General features: G+C 41.0%; 1 protein-coding gene across 1 annotated transcript in view; it reads left to right on the top strand.

Annotated features, from left to right (window-relative positions):
- The first annotated feature begins 9354 nt into the window (after positions 1-9354).
- The window catches only part of LOC149458576 (ficolin-2-like), a 28220-nt gene continuing 15553 nt past the window's right edge, over positions 9355-22021 (top strand). The window contains exons 1-3 of the mRNA XM_089682057.1: positions 9355-9509; positions 14124-14237; positions 21569-21604. Coding sequence (XP_089538183.1) covers positions 9440-9509; positions 14124-14237; positions 21569-21604 — 220 coding nt within the window. The 5' untranslated portion in view covers positions 9355-9439. The remainder of the gene's footprint in view (positions 9510-14123; positions 14238-21568; positions 21605-22021) is intronic.

The following is a 22021-nucleotide window of genomic DNA, read 5'->3' as shown; positions in this document are numbered from 1 at the left end:
TTGGGAGGGTTAGTGTTAAAATGTTTCCCGTTTTTTTCTTGGTGGGCTTTTATTGGGTTTGCCCCACTGGTCCTGTGCTGTGTAAAAAGGACAGGGGCCTGGAACCCCGCTCTCTCACCACTGCTGCCATTGCCAGAGTCCATCCAGTCAGCTTGCTGAAGATGCCAGGACCGGAGTGCCAGCTAATGCTCATCTGTTTTCAGGATCCTTCCTCGGCATAGAGGGATTGCTAATACCTGCACTTTGCTGTGAAGATACCAATCCTTGATACTACCACCATCTGCCAAAAATGGACTCTTTCCTGTGCAGATACACGGGGCAGCCACAAGAATAACTTAGGGATTACTTTGGAGAAAGATTGTTACTAGAGATGAGCGAATTATTCAAAAATTTGATTCGGCTGATTCGCCGAATTTGCGGGAGAAATTCGATTCGATGCGAATTTATTTGCTGCGAATTTAACTAATTAAAAGGGTTTCTAGGCTTCAGAGAGCCTTTATATTAGTGCAGAACACTGTACCTTTAATTTAAATGCCCTTGGAGTCTGCTGGGGAAGAGAAATAATACTGTCAGTCAGTATGACATGCAGATGAGTGCCGTCGATCTTAGAATCACCGCACACTTCACTCATTTGGGCAGTCACGGGGCACGACGAAGAAGAAGAATGAAAAGAAGAAGAATGAAAAGAAGAAGAATGAAAAGAAGAATGAAAAGAAGAAGAAGAAGAATGAAAAGAAGAATGAGAAGAAGAATGAAAAGAAGAATGAGAAGAAGAATGAGAAGAATGAAAAGAAGAATGAGAAGAATGAAAAGAAGAATGAAAAGAAGAATGAGAAGAAGAATGAGAAGAATGAAAAGAAGAATGAGAAGAATGAAAAGAAGAATGAAAAGTAGAATGAAAAGAAGAAGAAGAATGAAAAGAAGAAGAAGAAGAATGAAAAGAAGAAGAGGAATGAAAAGAAGAAGAAGAAGAAGAAGAATGAAAAGAAGAAGAAGAAGAATGAAAAGAAGAAGAAGAATGAAAAGAAGAAGAAGAAGAATGAAAAGAAGAAGAATGAAAAGAAGAATGAAAAGAAGAAGAAGAATGAAAAGAAGAAGAAGAAGAATGAAAAGAAGAATGAGAAGAATGAAAAGAAGAATGAAAAGAAGAAGAATGAAAAGAAGAATGAGAAGAAGAATGAAAAGAAGAATGAGAAGAAGAATGAGAAGAATGAAAAGAAGAATGAGAAGAATGAAAAGAAGAATGAAAAGAAGAAGAAGAATGAAAAGAAGAAGAAGAAGAATGAAAAGAAGAATGAAAAGAAGAAGAAGAATGAAAAGAAGAAGAAGAAGAATGAAAAGAAGAATGAGAAGAATGAAAAGAAGAATGAAAAGAAGAAGAAGAATGAAAAGAAGAATGAGAAGAATGAAAAGAAGAATGAAAAGAAGAAGAAGAAGAATGAAAAGAAGAAGAAGAAGAATGAGAAGAAGAATGAAAAGAAGAAGAAGAATGAAAAGAAGAAGAAGAAGAATGAAAAGAAGAATGAAAATAAGAATGAGAAGAATGAAAAGAAGAATGAAAAGAAGAAGAAGAAGAATGAAAAGAAGAATGAAAAGAAGAAGAATGAGAAGAAGAATGAAAAGAAGAATGAGAAGAAGAATGAGAAGAATGAAAAGAAGAATGAGAAGAATGAAAAGAAGAATGAAAAGAAGAAGAATGAAAAGAAGAAGAAGAATGAAAAGAAGAATGAAAAGAAGAAGAAGAATGAAAAGAAGAATGAAAAGAAGACGAAGAAGAATGAAAAGAAGAATGAAAAGAAGAAAAAGAAGAATGAAAAGAAGAATGAGAAGAAGAATGAAAAGAAGAATGAAAAGAATGCATCCGAAGTTGGCTAATATTCGGATTCGGCACGAATCGAATTTTTCCTGAAATTCAAAACGAATTCCACTTCGCCTGGTTCGATTCGCTCATCTCTAATTGTTACCTTTGACTGTCATTTCATGTTATTTACAGTAAGTAAAGCTTTTGAAGCTTTGCCTGGTCTGAAGTTACACAAGGGGTGGAATGTAAGTATGTAAAAGGCCCATAGTATCGCATTCTGTCCATAATGTAGCCGCTTTCTTGTGAATCTCTTTTCACAAATTTCTTTGTTGGTGGAATGTAAGTAATCTGCACACATAGTCGACAGTTTGGGTAATTTATACACATTGGGGTATAAAGACAGTGGTACAGGAGTTAATACAGTGTGAATATACGGTTACAAAGGATAACAAAGGTTTTTCTAGCAGCCTGTCTTAAGTGTATACATGTGATAGTTGGGATAACTTCTCTACCTAAACACTTATGTAAATATTTGTAAAGCAGATGCTATATTTTTGCACTGTTAATTTATTTTTATTTATTGGCCACATTGTCTCTGTATATTTGTTATCTCCCTTTTTCCCCTTTCAAGTTTTTGTTCAAAGTTTTCATGAGAGCGGCTTCCCAGGCCAAAGAAGACATGGTCTATTTTTTTTGGGGGGGGGGAGGGGGTGAGTGTAGCAACCTCCTAGTTAGGTGCTAGGATTGGTAGTTAGTGTAATATAGTTTGTTCATCTGTTTAACTGGAGAACTGCTAGTGAAATCTAACCTAGCTCTCTGCTTAACAGGGAGCTGTAATAGTGTAGGAATGCCTGCTCAATGTGTTCAAGTTGGTTTGAATCCCAAATATGGCACCACCTGCCTGGAGTTTGCATGTTCTCCCTGTGCCTGCATGGGTTTCCTCCGGGTGCTCCAGTTTCCTCCCACACTCCAAAGACATGCTGGTAGGTTAATTGGATCCTCTCTAAATTGTCCCTAGTATGTGTATGTATGAATGTGAGTTAGGGACTTTAGATTGTACACCCCTTGAGGTTTAGGGACTGATGTGAATATACAATATATATGTAAAGCGCTGCGTAAATTGACAGCGTTATAAGTACCTGAAATAAATAAATAAGTGCTGTGAGTTCCGCCTCTGACTTCCTCTGTATCCATGCAACCTAGGAAAGTTCTGGATGAATAAGTGGAACTCATGCAGAGCACGGTATGAATATTAATGCTGCTCCAGCCAGTTACAGGAAGGGTGATCCCGAAGGATGCTGGGAGAGGTTATGTATTCTTTTGGCACACTGAGCCCTGGGTGTTTCCTGGAGTGGATTGCACCAGCCCAGGAAAGGACACTGTCCTCCCAGGCATCGGCTGACATGCAGCCTCAGATGGGTGACCTGAGGGCCTGAAGTAAGAGAGAGAAATACCCTGGTTTTTCAAAAGGCTGACTGATGGGGTGTCTATTGAGGATCTAGTCTTGTATCACTGAGAAGAGTCTACAGCTGCTCTTGTGGGCTTTGTGAGTACAGACATGCTTAAGGATTTTATAGACTGTTGTTAACCCCCCCCCGTCTAATGTGCTAAGGGAATACTGGTAAGTTTTCTGAAGAGCTCTGTCTAACTTATCCATCTACTCAGGGAGTTTGCTCAAGTTCACTACTATTGCCGCCACTAGCTACAAGAAGACATCTCCCATCTGCTTTCAGCAAGGGTTTCACCTAAAGCTCAACCAAAGATCAGATAAAGTCCTCCATTGTATGTAGTTCTATTCTTGGAGTATCCTACTAAATCCCCCTCTCCCTATGTAAGTTCTCCAATAATAAAACTACAAAAACAACAACCCCGAGACTGATCATTGAAGACAACGAGCGAATGTGCGTGTGCACCTGGCTGTGAATCTACTTTGTGCCTGGTTGCTAGACAAAAGTGGGGAAGACCTGGGTCAAATCCTAGCAACTCCTACTGGGGTGTCGCTACAGGTTACTGGCAATCAAGGGGTTAAATGTGGAGGGAATAGTGTGTCAGGCAATCTGACGCTATCTGGGAGGGACACTAACTGACGCTAGTGCTATCTGACATCGAATGTGACATTAATACAGTGATCAGTAAAAAAAAATCTGTATACGGTACTAATGACACTGGTGACAGGGCAGGGAAAGGGTTAACTGGGGGCATTCGGGGGGTTACATTTGCCTATCTAGGTGTTTTAACTTGTATGTCTGCTGTTTTAACTCACGTGGATGTGCTCTCTTCTCTCTTCGGAACCGAAAGAGCTCCAGGAGAGATCACGCAAGTTCCTGTATCTGTGTTTTGTAAACACAGGCTCAGGCTGATCTCTGATTCAGTGCAGCCGATCAGCAGGGCCAGGCCAAAAATCATTGCTGTACCAAGCCACAACACCGCCAGGCTGGTGAGCATGCGCGTGCCCCCTGTTTGGGAGCATGGATCATGTACTAGGTACGTGATTCAGCGCAGAGTAGCCTCTCTGCCGCAGTAAATGTGCGGTGGGGTAGTTGGCAGCTGGATAATAAAGGTTACCATATTCTGTTTTAAACCCAAATAAAAGGCCCATAGTCATAATTTCCCACATCGGTTGCTTGGTTTTCTTTATTATGCACAGAATGATCAGATTGTTTGTGTGGGTGGTGTTGAAATGGTTGTTTGTCACACAGTCCCATGTTTCCCTTTTTTAGTCAGAGATTGGCCCATCCAAAAGCCCCCTATTGGCATAATGACCTAAATTCAGATGCCAGATGATACATTGTGGTTGCATAGAATTTGGTCTGATGGTTTTCCTTATTAAGGAATATGTACACTCAACATTTCATATTCCTGATATGTGCCTGCTGTACCATGTGTGGGAACTCGCTTCAAGTGGTAGAGCTTTTCTTGTTAAAGCACACAGCAACTCGCTTCGTTAAGGGCCTTCTTGCCCAATTTTATTTAAATGAAAAAGTTCCAGAAACACAAATGCTTCCCACGCAGGGGTATCCACCATCAAACAAAACAATTCAGCCTTCTGGCTCTTTCAGCTATACCACTCTATATCTGTCTCCTACAGACTTCTTCCACAGGGTTGTTTTAGCACACAGCTATTCTCAAACAGCTCCTTGCTGCCTTTGGCTTCCACCTCTCCTTGGTGGAGCCCTCCTGACTCCTATCTGCTGGGGTGGAGCCCTCCTGACTCCTATCTGCCGGGGTGGAGCCCCCCTGACTCCTATCTGCCGGGGTGGAGCTCAGAATCATGGCCTGGCCTCCACAAAAAGGCCTGCACACACCTGTGCAATCAGCACGCTGGCTGCTCCCAAAATATGGGCCCAGGATTGGAGATTTCATCCCTCCCAAATCTCTAAGAAATCTCCAGGCTACAGGTCCCAAAACAGGCTTTATAAACCAAAGAGGAAACTGATAAACCAGTTTCCTCTGCATTATGAGATCTGCCTGGAGCCCCTCAACCTGTATAGTTGAGAATCCTGGGTGTCCATCATGATTTCCACCGTGGCAGGATACTGTACTGCCACACATGTAATTGTATGAAAAAGTGTCCTGTTCTCTTTGTATTTCTTCCTTAGTGTGAAATCCCTGGTGTTCCTGCCAGTCCCTCTGCTTTCCTATTAAAAACTGACAACGCCGGGCATGAGGTGCACAGGATGTTATTGGATTAAACAGAAGTAGCATTTACAAATGTCAAGGTAGTGGCAGAAGCTTACTCAGCAAATTTAGGGCAGCAGAGTTTTATTAATACACGGTTCAGATTATATCAGGACTAGCAGAACTGTGATACAGCCAGAGATTGGTATCCCATGTACTGGTACTTACTGTATCGGCGAGTCAGTTTTCTGGCTGTGCTAAGAACCCTGGCTGCTCTTGTAATGGCTATTTTGGGCCTATAATAATTTTTGACATTATTGTGAACTTCTGATAGGGGGTTTAAGTCTCAGTTCCTGCAACTTACCTTTCATCACCTCAACACCCCCCCCTTTTGAAGCTTTCTTGTTGGGGTTTATGGCAGTATGGCCACCTGGCTGAATAAGCCCCGGAGTCTTCATTTCTAACACCTCATAGGGAGTATTGTCATAGATCTTCTCTGATGAGCTACAGTTGGCCAATATCTTTCACAAGTCACAGAGCCCCCCTTTGAACAGAAATGGAAAAATACTGGAACTTATTGAAGGGTGTGGCTTTACCTGGAATGGAGGGGGAGGGGTATAAAAGTAAGCCACTGCTTAATTTCTGCCCCTTTTCTCTTTGGATCTCTCAGGATGTCTGTGTAACGTATTATTATGTATCTTTTCTGTAACTTTCTTTCCTGTAGTCATCTCTTTGTATTGGTAACATTCTGTATTGGCATTGTAATATTACTACTTTTAAAGTTATACCAGCTACATTATATTTTGATATATATGATTAATAACAAGCTTTTCTGTGTAAATAAATTAGATCTTTATTTTTTGCACAGTTGTTATCATTTGGTATTAACATTATTGGTATTAGCCACATTAGGATTGGCTAAATTCATGTATAGACAAAAGGTTGTAATCACTTATTACATTTATAATTTTAGATAGAACCAAGTGAATAAGTTCTGTAGCAAAACTGCCAAATCACTCTCCTCCAATGATCAGACTTCTGGTGACACGCCTCTCCTCCCTTCTCATAGCCATTCACTGGGAAAACCACTGTGCTGCTGTTTCTCCTCCCCCAGATTTCTAAGCTCCTTATGCAGAGGGCATACAAAAAGGGAAATATTGTATTTACGAGTATATTATTTTTTTAATATGTACACAAATGTTTTGCCTTTCATTTCTATTTTAGACCAAGGTCACACCTATGCAGTTTGCTTTTGATCCATTTCTGCAGTGCGTTTTGCAGTGCTATAACGCATCAAAACATGCCAAATGTGTTTCTGCAGCATCTCCACCGAAGCCTTTTGAACCAAAAAACACACCATTTTGCATTTTAAAAAGTCCCTTACTCTTTCCAAAAAGGTAGCGGCTCAAAAAAGCATACATGTGAATGTGTCCCATAGCAACCATGTAAAATGGACTGTAGTGCATTTCTGCAAGGAGCACCAAAAAACTCATAGGTGTGAACTAGGTGTAGCACTACCCTGGTAAGGGCCTCTGTGTTTTGGGTACCCCTAAGCTTTTTTTTTGCACACCCAGGCAACAAGTATTTCTCACACAGACTTGCATCCAAAGACAGTGACCAGTCCATGGGCTTGGTGTTGTTGTTTTATTAGGGGAATTCAACTTGGATAGGGAAATAGAGATTATGGGATGCCCGGTTTGGCTTGAATCAATGAAAGGGGGACACTTCCTTCCTATGTACAAAAGCAGATCCTGGACTGTTCTTTTCCTGAAAGCTGTCAGTCATTGCAGATCAGTAGCAGCTGCCCTTTACAGGCAAGGAACTAGCAACCCCTCAAAAATCACTTTACATCTTGTAGGTACATGCAGAGATATCTTCTCTCCCCTTATAGAGCTGCTCCCAGCTCCACAGCCTTAAAGCACTAACAACCCTCCTGGCTTCTCGGAAGATCTCCTGGGACAAGAATCAAGGATTGAGCCCAGTGCTGTCCTTAGAAAGCTTGCTACATTTGGCAGTCTATTCCTTTGTAGATCCCAAACTGTGCTGCTGTACTCACACTGTCCTCCTTGCTCCCTGCTGCTCCAGGCCTTGATCCCATCTGTGCCTCTCGCAGAATTTATCTTCCTGAGCCAGCCCAAGCCCAGTTTAGAAGCTGCCCCCCCCAGACCTAGGGGACCCCTCCTAGACACCGACAGTCTCCTCAGCACTCCATATTCCACCCAACTCCCCTTTTTGCCTGACTCTCCAATATTTATAGGCCCGTCCACCACTCAACCAGGGCCTCCAAACCTGCGATTGGCAGGACCCCCAATGAATATGCTGATTAGGTCTCCACCCCTTCCTTCTTACCAACTTCCAGAAGGTTCTATGGTCCTCCAGAGTCAGGAGGAGGCGATAGAGCCACAACCTGTTGAGTCATCCAGCTGACTTGCAATAACTCAACCTTTATTGCCTGACTCACACAACTACCATGAGTCATACACAATGATTTTGCCTATAACACACTAAACTATTCTAGTAGCGCATTAGAGGGTGTTACACTGGTCTTAACTGTATGGGTTGTTTTACAAGATAAGAGTTCACATATACTCTAATTAGCAAGGAGTGTACATTTCAAACCCCCTGGATGTGCTGCAAGCCCATGGTATCGGTGAACTTGATCCCCTAGTCAACAGTTATTTTTCTATATCAAACAACCATGCAGCGCTAATGAGTACAATGATGCATGCAGATAGTCATACGGTGCATGTAATAACTGGCAAGGTGAACACCACTAAATACTAAAATAGATCTTAGAAATTATCTAAAAAGTCCAAGAATAATAATGATGGTGAATAAAAATCTTCAACAAGAGTGTTCTTGCGGTGCATAATATATAGAATTTCAGGACAAAAAGGTGACACAATATGTGACTCCTGTGACCATATTCCTCCCGCAGAAATGAGTGTAGATTGCACTAACCAGAAAGCGCAATGATAATGCGCATTTGAGTGTTAACCAACTCCTGGTCATCCGGCTACTGAAAACTGGAACTGGATCACAGAGTGGTCATCTGGCCTGCATCAGCTGGGCAAACATCACAACCTCAGGGACACCAGATATCAGAGGGCGTGTAGTCGTCTCACCACCAGGGGGAGTCTAACCAATCATGATGTGGCCACCAGATCATCCCAATAAGCCTTGAAGGAGGGGGGGGGGCTCGGAAGTAACGAGCCAAGACAACAGAAGATTATGTGTAGTGAGCAGCTGGTAGCAGGGAATTCCAAAATGGCCACCGGCCGTCCACAGGGGCCATGCGGTGTGACGTCACAGGGTATAAGGCACTCTAACGCGTTTCGTGCCATCGCACGAAACGCGTGACTATCTGCATGCATCATTGTACTCATTAGCGCTGCATGGTTGTTTGATATATTTTCTTTTGAGGCTCCTGGTGTTTGCCTTTCATGCTAGCCGCTCTTTGGTTGTTTATCCAGCGCTCGTATTTTTTCTGTTTTTAGTTATTTTTCTATACTAGCAGGGCCTTAAAAGGATAAATTGTGGGGAAATATGCATGCATTACAGAGATGTACTACATTTTTATTCCTTTTTTTTCTCTTTGACATATGCTTTAGGATCTAACAACTATGTATGAGCTTGACAAGGTATGGTATGTAGGAAATAACTGAACAAAAGGCAAGTAGCTGTGCAAAATGATCCCTAGAAATGGCTTTGGCTTTAATTAACAATGTTGTTTACTGTTTGATATGTTTGAGTAAGCACACATCTGCATTGATTGAAGCCAGAAGGATCTAGCTGGGGCAGGAGACACAGCAGTTCTTACACAGGTCATGTAATTTGGATGTAAATTGCAGACAATTCCAGGAGCACAAGGACAACAGATGACTGTGAATTGTGCAAGAATCACTATTGGTTAGGAAGGAGGAATGGGGAGGAGGAGTTACTTAGATATCTTAACAAACAGAAAACGGACAACACCTCATTCTAAAAGAGACCTGAAGAAAAGCAACATTTTTAGCCACTATGTGGACTTTGGTAACCTCTATATTGTGTTTGATGACCTCTCTTACACACACTGAAGAGACTTGTCCAGGTAAGTCTAATCATAAAACTGTAGAAGGGACGATTTAGAGGTTCTCAAACATTTTAGAGGTTCTCATGGACATTAGCTAACACTCCATATGACCCTCTGCTTATATGTCAGCCCTGACAGTTCTACACAACCAATGTGAACAGAGAAAGTAGTATGCCCGGACTGAACAACTATCGTTCTTTTCCCTAAAGATAAGTTGACACTGGGAATGTCTAACATTGTTCCACTGAGGATTATGTTATGCAGCAAGATGCAGTCAAGGCAGATGTAATTTGTTACTAACAACTTTATTTCAAACTATGATAAACAATATGTCTTTCTTTAATAAGGTTAACAATACTTTGGTGAAAGACAACAGAGTTCATTACATTGAACACGCAAGTGCTCCTTGTGGCAGACATACCACAGTATGAGAAGATGTTATATGTTGAGTTTTACATGCTCAATAACTAAGGAGAGAGCATTTAGAATGAATATCCTAATTCTATTACCCAACAGCGTTGTTGAATTTCATGACATTTGAATTAAAATACTTCTGGAATGTTTGGAGCTAAGTGGATCAATCTGACTTTGGCCAAGTGACAGGTTTATGATGTTAAAAAGTAATTCTAGGAACACATAAGGAACCCGATGACTCTGAATTTTGCAAGAATCTCTGTAGATTAAGAAAGAGGATGGTATGCATGGGGAAAAAGACATCTTGTTAAATAGAGCACTGACAATGTCTCATTGTGCAAGAGACTTGAAGAATAGCAAGAAATACTTTTTAGCCGCTCTGCACACTTCACATTCACCTATAAACTTGATAAGTTCACCCACCTCTTTTAAAATGCAGATATTTCCTAGATTGTAAACTCGAAAGAGCAGGGCCCTCGATCCCCTCATGTTTTGCATTGTATTGGTATTGTTCTGTCACATGTTCTGTCCCCCTTTGTAATGTACAGCGCTGAGCGAATCATTGGCGCTTTATAAATACTGTATAATAATAATAATAATTTCAAGAAGGACATGATAAAACAAAGATTAGTTATTAATAAGTACCCATTAGGAGATACACTAAGCTCTGGTTTAAAAAATAAAAATTATATTTAACCCCTTGCCTATCGGGCATTTATACCCCCTTCCTGCCCAGGCCAATTTTTAGCTTTCAGCACTGTCGCACTTTGAATGATAATTTCGCGGTCATGCAACATTGTACCCTTATGAAATTTGTAACATTTTTTTCACACAAATAGTGCTTTCATTTGGTGGTATTTAATCACCACTGGGTGTCTTATTTTCTGTGCTATAAACAAAAAAAGAGCAAAAATTGTGGGAAAAAAAGTTTTCCTTTGTTTCTATTATACAATTTTGCAAACAGGTAATTGTTCCCCTTCACTAATGTGCATTGATGAGGCTGCACTGATAGGCAGCACTGATAGATGGCACTGATGAGGTGGCACGGATAGGCAGCACTGATGGGCACTGATAAGCAGCACTGATAGGTGGCACTGATGAGGCGGCACTGTTATGCAACAATGATGGGCACAGGTGGGCGGCACTGATGGGCACTGATCATCAGGGCACTGATGATCTGTGCCGATCCATCCTATGGCAATTGCCAGTTATCGGCAGTACTTTCCTCATGCAACTGCATTTACCGGTGATCTGCTGTGTCATTGGACACGGCTAATCACGTGGTACTAGAAGAGAACTGATGCACAGAATATTTTCATGTATTAGTGACCAATTATGTAATTTTAATAAATTATATAAAGATCACTTGTGAGCCACTGGAGTGTGTGTTCTAGATATTTATACAAAACAAATTTATAGTGTATAAAATTACTATATGTTTTAATAAATGTAAATATGGGCGCAGGCTTCCTTGCTCTCCCTCATATATGTGAGTCTAATATTGAAAAAATTGAATATAGTATAAGGTACCGCGCTCTGTTTAGGACTAATGGTTGCTTACTCACTTATGGTGGTGACTATGTACTCTCTACAGTAGAGTCATGAACAGTTTATGATGCAATGAGATAGCATATCTCTAAAGTTAATATTACTAAAGAAACTAATATATTAATTATTGTGATATCCATGAAAAGCAGAAAAAATAAATAAAATAAATATATTCACCTAATTAATTTCAAAGAAATACAAATTATGTGTACTAATTAATTTATACACTCATTAATTGTGAAAAAATAATAATAGAAAAATGAGACAAAAATAAAAATGTATATAGAGATAAAAAAATAGAAAATTAATAATGTATATTATAATTAGAGATGAGCGAATCGAACCAGGCGAAGTGGAATTCGATACGAATTTCAGGAAAAATTTGATTCGCGTCGAATCCGAATATTAGCCTACTTCAGGTGCGCGAATCGGATTTTTCCCGATCAGCCGGCAAAAGTGTCCCTGCAGAGAGCTCCGCTATTTCTGACAGTTCTCTGACAGTTCCTTCACATGTACAGCGGTTGAAACATTGTATCTATTTGTTTCCATTTAGGATACAGATGTTTTTATTCGGAAACAGATACAATGTTTCAACCGCTGTACATGTGAAGGAGCTGTCAGAGAACTGTCAGAAATAGAGGAGCTCTGCAGATACACTTTTTGCCGGTTTGGAATTCTTATTTTCATCCTACTTCTTCTTCTTCTTCATCCTCATCCTCAGAAGAAGAAGAAGAGGATGAGGATGAGGATGAAGAAGAAGAAGAAGAAGAAGAAGTAGGATGAAAATAAGAATAATTCCAAGCCGGCAAAAAGTGTATCTGCAGAGCTCCTCTAAGTGTATCTGCAGAATAGAGGAGCTCTGCAGATACACTTTTTGCCGGCTTGGAATTATTCTTATTTTCATCCTACTTCTTCTTCTTCTTCTTCTTCATCCTCATCCTCAGAAGAAGAAGAAGATGAAGAAGAAGAAGAAGAAGTAGGATGAAAATAAGAAGAATTCCAAGCCGGCAAAAAGTGTATCTGCAGAGCTCCGCTAAGTGTATCTGCAGAGCTCCGCTATTTCTGACAGTTCTGTGACATTCACTCCATACAGCGGTTGAAACATTGTATCTATTTGTTTCCATTCCTTCTTCTCATCCTTCTCCTTCTTCTCATCCTTCTTCTTCTCATCCTTCTCCTTCTTCACATCCTTCTTCTCATCCTTCTCCTTCTTCTCATCCTTCTTCTCATCCTTCTTCTCATCCTTCTCCTTCTTCTCATCCTTCTCCTTCTTCTCATCCTTCTTCTTCTCATCCTTCTCCTTCTTCTCATCCTTCTTCTCATCCTTCTCCTTCTTCTCATCCTTCTTCTCATCCTTCTTCTCATCCTCCTCCTTCTTCTCATCCTTCTCCTTCTTCTCATCCTTCTCCTTCTCCTTCTTCTCATCCTTCTCCTTCTTCTCATCCTTCTTCTCATCCTTCTCCTTCTTCTCATCCTTCTCCTTCTTCTCATCCTTCTTCTCATCCTTCTCCTTCTTCTCATCCTTCTTCTCATCCTTCTCCTTCTGCTCATCCTTCTTCTCATCCTTCTTCTCATCCTTCTCCTTCTTCTCATCCTTCTCCTTCTTCTCATCCTTCTCCTTCTCCTTCTTCTCATCCTTCTCCTTCTTCTCATCCTTCTCCTTCTCCTTCTTCTCATCCTTCTCCTTCTCCTTCTTCTCATCCTTCTCCTTCTCCTTCTTCTCATCCTTCTCCTTCTCCTTCTTCTCATCCTTCTCCTTCTCCTTCTTCTCATCCTTTTCCTTCTCCATCTTCTCATCCTTCTCCTTCTCCTTCTTCTCATCCTTCTCCTTCTCCTTCTTCTCATCCTTCTCCTTCTCCTTCTTCTCATCCTTCTCCTTCTTCTCATCCTTCTCCTTCTCCTTCTTCTCATCCTTCTCCTTCTCCTTCTCCTTCCTCATCTCCAAGGGCATTTAAATTAAAGGTACAGTGTTCTGCACTAATTTAAAGGCTCTCTGAAGCCTAGAAACCCTTTTTATAAGTTAACTTCGTAGCGAATAAATTCGCATCGAATCGAATTTCTTCCTGGAATTCGGCGAATCAGCCGAATCGAATTTTTGAATAATTCGCTCATCTCTAATTATAATGATGGTAAAGATATAATGTGAATAAAAGTTCCAATGAAAACATTTTTTTCCAATGAAAAAAAGTCTTAACCAACTTTGTGCAGAGTTCAACAAAATAGTTAATGCAATGTGTTCTCTTCCCAAACATCCTGCTGATTTATGGGTGTAGTCTGTGTAGAGAAGATACTTCCGTGTTAACCTAATGACAGGCAGACCTCTCCCTCCTTGGAGCGCTCCTTATTCCTGCTCTCTGTTATTCCTCATTTTAGCCTTGTAAAAAGAAAAAATTACATAGTGTCTTATTATAGATAAATTGTGAATTTTATTAAGTGCCCAATATGCACTCACATTTAAAAGGATAATACACGCTTTGTATATAAAAAGCCGCTGTAAGCGGTGATGACCAGCCTCTTTAGTGTGTCAGCACACACTGACAATACTCTCCATGTGGGTAGTCGGATCACTGGTGACGTCTCTGCCCCTCCCCAATTTTATAATTTTGTAATTTTAATATCAATGTTATATCTTACTGTATATTCTTTTCCCTAAATTCTATTTCCCTACAGATGTAAAACTTGTAGGCATTCAAGGCTCTGACAAGTTGGCTATACTTCGTGGATGTCCTGGGTTGCCTGGACCTCCTGGCCAGAAAGGTGAACTTGGTGATCCCTCAGAGAAAGGTTAGTGGATAGTTGACAGTATATGAATTATCACATATATACACAGGAGCCTTATTTACTGTGCTAAGTCAGGAGGCAGCCAGAGCTATGCTAATTCCTTCTCTTTTCTCATTGATCTTCTTGCCCATGTTCCCAATTGCACCTTGGCTAGGGATGAGCTTTCAGCATACATGATTTCACAGCACAATATTGTGTATGGCAACATTTTTTGAAAACCATCCTTAATTTTGCCATGACATGCTCAAAGGAAGTAAAAGACAGCTTAGAAAAAAAAAAGGTGCTGTTTGACACGGTTTTGTCATTTTGATTAAATATATCTTTCTTTTTTCTCTACTCGCAATTCCACTTTTATTTATTGAATCCTGGGAAGTGATATTATACAGCTTGCTATAATATTCCTTAAACACCTTGGCGATAGAATGAACCGTTTCTCCCTTGGGGTTTCTTATTTTTTCTATATAATTCCTGTTTTTCTTTTTCCTCAAGGCTCTCATTAAATATTTTCCTGGTCTATATCCCCATCTATACCTCTCACTTGCCACTTTATTAAAAACTCTTTTCCTCTCCTCTTCCATCAGTATCTCTAGTTCTTTCTTTTTTGTTATCTTCTGTCTTATCTCTTTTGTAATTCTGTTTTTATGTATCTTCTCCAGGTCAAATATTTCTTTTAACAGCCCCGCAAGTTTCTCTCTTCTTTCCCTCTTCTTTTTTGCCCCGGATGCAATCAGTATACCTCTTATGTAGGCCTTGTGGGACTCCCATACTATGGCCACCGACACTTCCCCTGTCTCATTCTCCTGAAAAAATCTTTCAATCTCCTCTCTAATCTTCTGATCAATCTCCTGATCCAGGAGAAGAGCGTCATTCAACTTCCATCCAATACCCCTGTCCGCCGCCTCCTCCACCCTAATTTCAATGTAACAGGGGCATGGTCTGAGAGAGACATTGCCTCTATCTCTACTTTAGCCACCATCTCAATAAGTTGATGATCCACCAATATATAGTCCATCGAATACATCTTGTGTGCATTATAGAAGAAGGTATAGTCTCTCTCTTTTCCATGTATTATTCTCCAAATATCCACCAGTTGGCACTCATGCATCACCTTTTTTAATATTCTCAGAGACCTACCTCCCTCTCACTGCACCGGAAAGGTCGTATCCATTTTTGGATCCATACAAAAATTCAAGTCCCCTGCCACTATCAAGCACCCCTTTTTGAAGGCCATCAATTTTCTCAACACACCTTTCAAATATAACTCCGATCTCTTATTTGGGCAATAAATATTGTACATTCCATTTCTTGCAACCTACCTCTCAAAAACAAAAATCTCCCCTCCAGATCTATTACTCTTTCCTCCAGCTCAAATCTTATGTTTTGTGCAAGCCCTATTGCTACTCCCTTTGCTCTCTTAATTGGGGAATCTGCGTAAAACCATATTGGATAGTTTCTAGTATTCAACTTAATGTTTGACTTAATCTCAAGATGTGTCTCCTGCAAAAAGACCACAGAAGCTTCTCTATGTTGCAACTCCTTGAACAGCTTAAATCTTTTCCCAGGACAATTCAACCCATTTACATTATATGTTATAAACCGTAGCTCTTCCATATTTCTTGTATCTCTTATTTTCTCCTCAATTTCCTCTTTTCCAGTTCCCTTGTACTTCCCTTCCTTATGCAGAGTGTTAATTTTAATACCCCTTCCCCATTCCCTCCTACCCACCCTCCCCTGTTACTCCCTTCCCATCTCACCACCCTCCCCTCCCCTCCCAATACCCTCCCCCTCAACCACCCCTCCCATTTTTAGGCCTCTAATTTTCCTATTAATCATTTGTGGGTGTATACCCACCCTTGATTGAACCTTAGGGCTAAACTCCACTCATGAACAGCACTCCCACCTTCCAATCACCCCAATTACCCTCCATCTATCTGTTTATTTCTAATAGCTTAAAAAAAATAGAAAAAAAAACAAACAAACAAAACATAAAGCCCCAATGAGTCATCTAGAGGAAACCTCATCGGGAGGAAAAAGTGGTGAGGGGACAGAGAAAAAAAAAAACCCACAACTCTCTACCCCTCCTCATTTCCCTGTTCTAATAGTCTGCCAGACCTCCTTTCCTCTAACATCCATTTCTCCCTATTCTTCCAACCCACTAATAATTGTTCTATGTAATTCCAGTCTATCGCAAAAGTCTCTCAGGTCCTCTGGAAATCTCAGATATGCTGTAACACCATTCTTCCATCCGATTAAACGCTCTGGTTTACCCTATCTATAGTGTACGTTCCGTTCTCTCATCTGCTCAAGCAGGAGTTTTAAAGATCTCCTTCTCCACAAAGTCTCAGGTGATAAATCCGCAAAGATCTGAATGTTAATTTCTCCATACTTAATAATTGTTTTTCCTTTGATCCTTCTCCAAATCTCCTCCTTTTCCCCATACGAGTGCAGCTGAGCAATTGTATCTCTTGGTTTTTCCTTCTCCTTTCCTTGATGAAACTTTCCTGATCTATAGACTCCCTCCAACTTGACTAACTCTGTTTCAGGTCTATCCAGAATGGAGTTAAAAATTTTACAAACTGTTTCTCTCAATTCTTCTCCTTTAAAGACTTCTGGGACTCCTCGTATCTTAAGGTTGTTTCTCCTAACTCTGTTTTCTTGTACTTCCATCTTATACAGCAATTTTTTCTGAGTGTTCCCAATAGTAGCAATCCTTTTTCCTAAATCTGAGATGTTTTGGGTATGATTTTTAACTTTTTCCTCCGCTTCTTCCATTCTCAATAACAGATGCCCCAAATCCTGTCATATAGTTGTCATTTCTTGCTTTAAGGCTTTTTCCAGATTTTTAAACATTTCTGCCATTTCTCTTTTCTCTTTTATTCGGTATTTGTAAGTCATTTTCCAGGTCCTTCCTCTCTATATTTTCTGACCTTTGTTGGCTATTACTATTCAGGCCCAACGATAATCTAGGGCTGTTTTCCAGGCTGATTATCATTTCCCCTTTTTCACTTGCACCTTGAGACCTTTCTGGAGTCACATTCCCCTGGGACATATATTTTTTAATCGTACCCGTCTGGGAACCTTTAAGTCCGCTTCCTTTAGCACCCTTATTCTTCATCCCTTCTGTGTATCTATTTCTCTTTAATCAGTCTAGAGGGAGACTTTAGGATATATATTAGGGTGCCAGCATTGGTCTGTTCTTTATCAGTTAACCCTTCCTTTCCTCTTCTCTTCCCAGGCCAGTAACCTCTTATCTTCTTTCAAATGTCTTAAAATCCCCCTGGGAATCCGCCTGCTCTCCTTTACAGGATTTTTAAATACATATCACACAGTCCAAGACACCATAGATTCACAGTTTACTATCAACTTAGGCCATCTTCACTCACCCTCCTTCATGAAAATGCTTCTGTAAGCTGGCCCCAAACCACTGCTGTCCGCCTCTCTCTCTCCTGGAATGTGTCCCGGGGTGAATTCCTACAGGGTCCCTACAGTCCCCTGTCGTCTACTGATGGGTGTCCGAGCGCTGCCTCTGCTGCCCAGCGGGTTAGGGATTAAACCGGCATCTTCCTCTCCTCTGTGAGCACCGGCCAGCTTCTCCCCTTCCCAATGCTCCTTTGCGGCTGACCACGTGGCGTCACTCCGTCACCTCGGCAACCCCACCGCCTTTTCTCAGGTCGCCGAGGGATCGTCTCCTAGGGATCGGGGCCAGGACCAGCTTCCACTCCTGCCCCTCTCCCAGCTTCAGCATCTCACGTCTCAGGCTCAGCTGACTCAGGTAGGGCTCCACGCACCGCTACATGAGGGTTCTTGGGGTGGCGGCTATGGAGGTTTACCGAAGAGCACTCACAGCGTGCTCTCCTGCACCTCCATGCTCGTTGTCATTTTGATTAAACCTTATTAGACCTGTTTGGTCTGAGGGCTCAATCACACCAGCCTTGTTTGCTGCTGTGCATTAAACACGTTCATTTCAATGGGCTGCCCATTGTACTACAACAGATTAATCACTGATGCCTACAGCCATGCATGCTGCCCTCTGGGCAGATTCATGGCTGTAGGCATCAGTGCTCTTGTAAGTGACGATACTTCCTCATATCAGCGTTTACAAGTGCATACACATTCAACATATTTTCTGAATCTGAAATTGCTCGTTTGAAAAATACATTGACATGCATGTGCAGGTAAACACCGATGCAAAGAAACACAATCAGATAATTAATTCACTCATATGGCAGGCTGTACATGGCACATGCAGTTCCCTGGGTGCAGGAAAGCCCCAAGAAATTACACCAGACATCTGAAATGCCTGTGTAAGCCCTGTGTGCATGAATTCTTAAAGAGACCCTGTCACAAGACCATTCATTTCAACAGCAGTCTTCATATAAGATTATATTTATTTATTACAGGTACTTCTATAGTGCCATCAATTTATGCAGTGCTTTTCATATATATTGTACTTTCACATCAGTCCCTAACCCTCATGGAGCTTACAATCTAAGGTTCCTAACTTACTTTCATATATCAGGGCCAATTTAGACAGGAGCCAATTAATCTACCAGCAAATCTTTGGATTGTGAGAGGAAACCAGAGTACCTGGAGGAAACCCATGCAGGCACAGGGAGAACATGCAAACTCCAGGCAGGAGGTGTCATGGTTGGGATTTGAACCAACGACCCTAGTACTGCCAGACATAAGTGCTAACCATTTAGCCACTGTGCTGCCTGAGAATATGTGCATTTAACGTATTTTAGATATGTTATTTACCAGTAGAAGCTATTTTTGTGTAGACTGGGCACCGCCATCTTGGATGTGATGCCAGCAGCCTGAGCAGACTCAGATCTGTCACCCAAATGAAACTCTATAGCAGAGTTTCTCAACCTTTTCACCCTGGAGGAACCCTTGGCAAAATGTTTGCGATTTCAGGAAACCCTGATAGGAATCAGCCTATGTTTGTAGCCCCTATCCTCCTTATTTTCACCCTCAGGCTTGGGAGAAACAAAGCTCCAGACACCGAAGTGTGCAAGCTAAATCTCTGAACGTTTAATGCATGCTATCAGTTTTTTCAAAGTCATAATGGTCAATTAAATATTGTAATGACCAATGAAATATTGCACTCTTATCAAGAAAGATAACGACCACAAATGACTGAAGACCACCATATAAGGCAGTTCTGTTTCTACAGAATGGAAACTGAATTCATGAAACAAAGAGTTGTTACAAGTGACACATGAAAACGAAACTAGCTTGTTCACACATCTAAAATGGAGGCATTAAACTAAATGGATGCCAGTTAATAAGACATTTTTCCTTACAACCCCTAAAAAGAATTTCGGATCTACAGCTCACGGAACATTGGATGTGGTCAGCAAGCTCTAGATATAACAACAATTATTGTAGAAATAGCATTAAATAATTTATTTAAATAATAAAAAAAAAAAAAACCATGTAGCACCTCCTGAATATAAAAAGTGGGCTTGCTTTTCATGCACACAAATATGCAATACTGTATATATGCATTTTTCTGCACAGAAAAAAAAATCACCCAACACCAATATTGTGGTGTGAACGGGGCACATATAAATTAATTGTTTTCTTTATGTCCTTGCAGAAACCTACATTAGAAAAACAAACATTTCAGCACATGGTGTGAACAAGCCCCAAATATTCTACTCAGGTTTTTTTCTATCAGTTTTATGCACATATAGTGTGAACAAGGACTTAGTGAATATGAACAACTCCCCAATATTGTGATTCATAAATAAGGCACTAGAACAATTGAGCCTCATTCACAACATATATGCATAAGAATTGAAGGAAAAATGGTGCAGATTTGACCTGCATGGTCCATAGAATTTTTTGGGGCGTGTTCACACCATGTTCGGAGAAAACAATTGATTTCTATGTACACTGTGTGCACCATAATGTTGCTGATGGGTGAGTTTTTTCTGCATAGACAAATGCATACATGTTGCATATTTCTGTGCAGAAAAAATACGCACATGATACCATTGTGAGTACAGTCAGTGCGCATTGATATCTGATGCCTCCTCTGTAGTTAGAGCTGCTGTGAACTCAGAGGGTGGTGCAGGGAGGAGCTCGTGGCTGAATGTTGCAGGAGACGAGATCCTGTGCATGGCAGCGGCTTAATGCAGACTGCGGAGGGGGCGAGCAGAGAGCGGGAGCATGCACCTGAAAGTATCAGGAGATGACATTCAGCATATGGCAGCACTGAATGCAGAATGCAGAGAGGGACAACAGAGAGCGGCAGCACCTGGCTGGATCAGATTGAATATAACAGGAGGTAAGGTCATAATAGCTTTATGCAGGCTGCTGTTAGAACCCATGGGGCCCCATACAGCCAACCTGACAGGGTCCCCTTAAAAAAAAACAAACAGTCTACCATGGTTCATTTATGAATGGACACAGTGAGTGATCAATACCGATCACTCATTGTGTTCATTCAGGAAAGGAAGGCTAATGTGACATATTTATCAGACCCTTCCTCCAATCTCCATCCTGAAGGATCCTATTGTGTGCTTGCAGTTGCCAGTGGGAAGGGGAAGGAGAAGAGAGAAGCAGACAATGTCACAGCATGAGGAAAGTACTGCCGATAGCAGCTGTCACAGAGCAGATCGGCATTGATCATTAGGGCACTGATGAGCAGTGCCCAGCAGTGCCACCCATCAGTGCCAGCCATCAGTACTGCCCAGCAGTTGCGCCCATCAGTGCCCAGCAGTGCCACCAGTCAGTGCTGTCAGTCAGCGCCGCCCGTCAGTGTCGACCATCAGTGCTGTCTATCAGTGCCTATCATTACTGCATATCAGTGCAGCTTCATCAGTGCCTCCTCATCAATGCCCACCAGTGCCACCTCATCAGTGCTGCTTATCCATACAACCTCATCAGTGCCCATCAGTGCTGCCTATCAGTACAGCCTCATCACACACATCAGTGAAGTAGAAAAATTACCCATATGCAACATTTTATAATAGAAACAAAGAGAACCTTCTTTTTTTTTCAAATTTTTTGCTCTTTTTTTTGTTTATGGTGCAAAAAATAAAAACTCAGTGGTGATTAAATACCACCATAAGAAAGCTGTATTTGTGTGAAAGAAATGATAAAAATTTAATATGGGTACAGTGTTGCATGACTGCGCAATTTTCATTCAAAGTGCGACAGTGCTGAAAGCTGAAAATTGGCCTGGGCAGAAAGGGGGTAAAAGTGTCTGGTAGGCAAGGGGTTAATGAAGAACAGATGTCCCAGGTCTACTGCCAAAAAAAGTGGACATCCATTAAACCTATTTTTATATTCATTATATTTCATTTTGTTTGGTTTTGGTACAGGGGTAGATGGCATTCCTGGAGTTAAAGGGCAAAAAGGTAAGAACTTTATTTATTACTATTGTCTTGAATAACTGATGTATTTACAGTATTTCCTATATTTATTTAGCACCAACATGTTGAAAACTAAGATCATGAGGCAGGAATGTTCCAGATATGTAACCCCTCCCCAGAAGGGACGAGCTCCCGCTTGGGTCCGGGCACAGTTTCAGACCACACTTTGCTTGTTCAGATTTTTGGCTTACATTAGCTAAACATCATATATAGTAGTGAGCTTTTCTCCCACTACAGTACTATATATGACAGCTTCCTTCTTCTGCTGTCAGTGATTGTTACGGAAATGGTGGTAAACTAAGAAGATGGGGATAGTTTAAAAAAGAAAACAGCATGGAGATTCTTTCAGAATTCATACCAGGCCCCCAAGGTGGACCTTATGCGAAACAAAATTAAATTCTA

This window comes from Staurois parvus, unplaced genomic scaffold (genome assembly GCF_062004578.1).
Source record: "Staurois parvus isolate SC_StPar_1 unplaced genomic scaffold, SC_StPar_1.0 ptg000283l, whole genome shotgun sequence".
Lineage (NCBI taxonomy): Eukaryota > Metazoa > Chordata > Amphibia > Anura > Ranidae > Staurois > Staurois parvus.
Note: the sequence above shows the minus strand (reverse complement) of the source record. Positions and strands in the feature narration are given on the sequence as shown.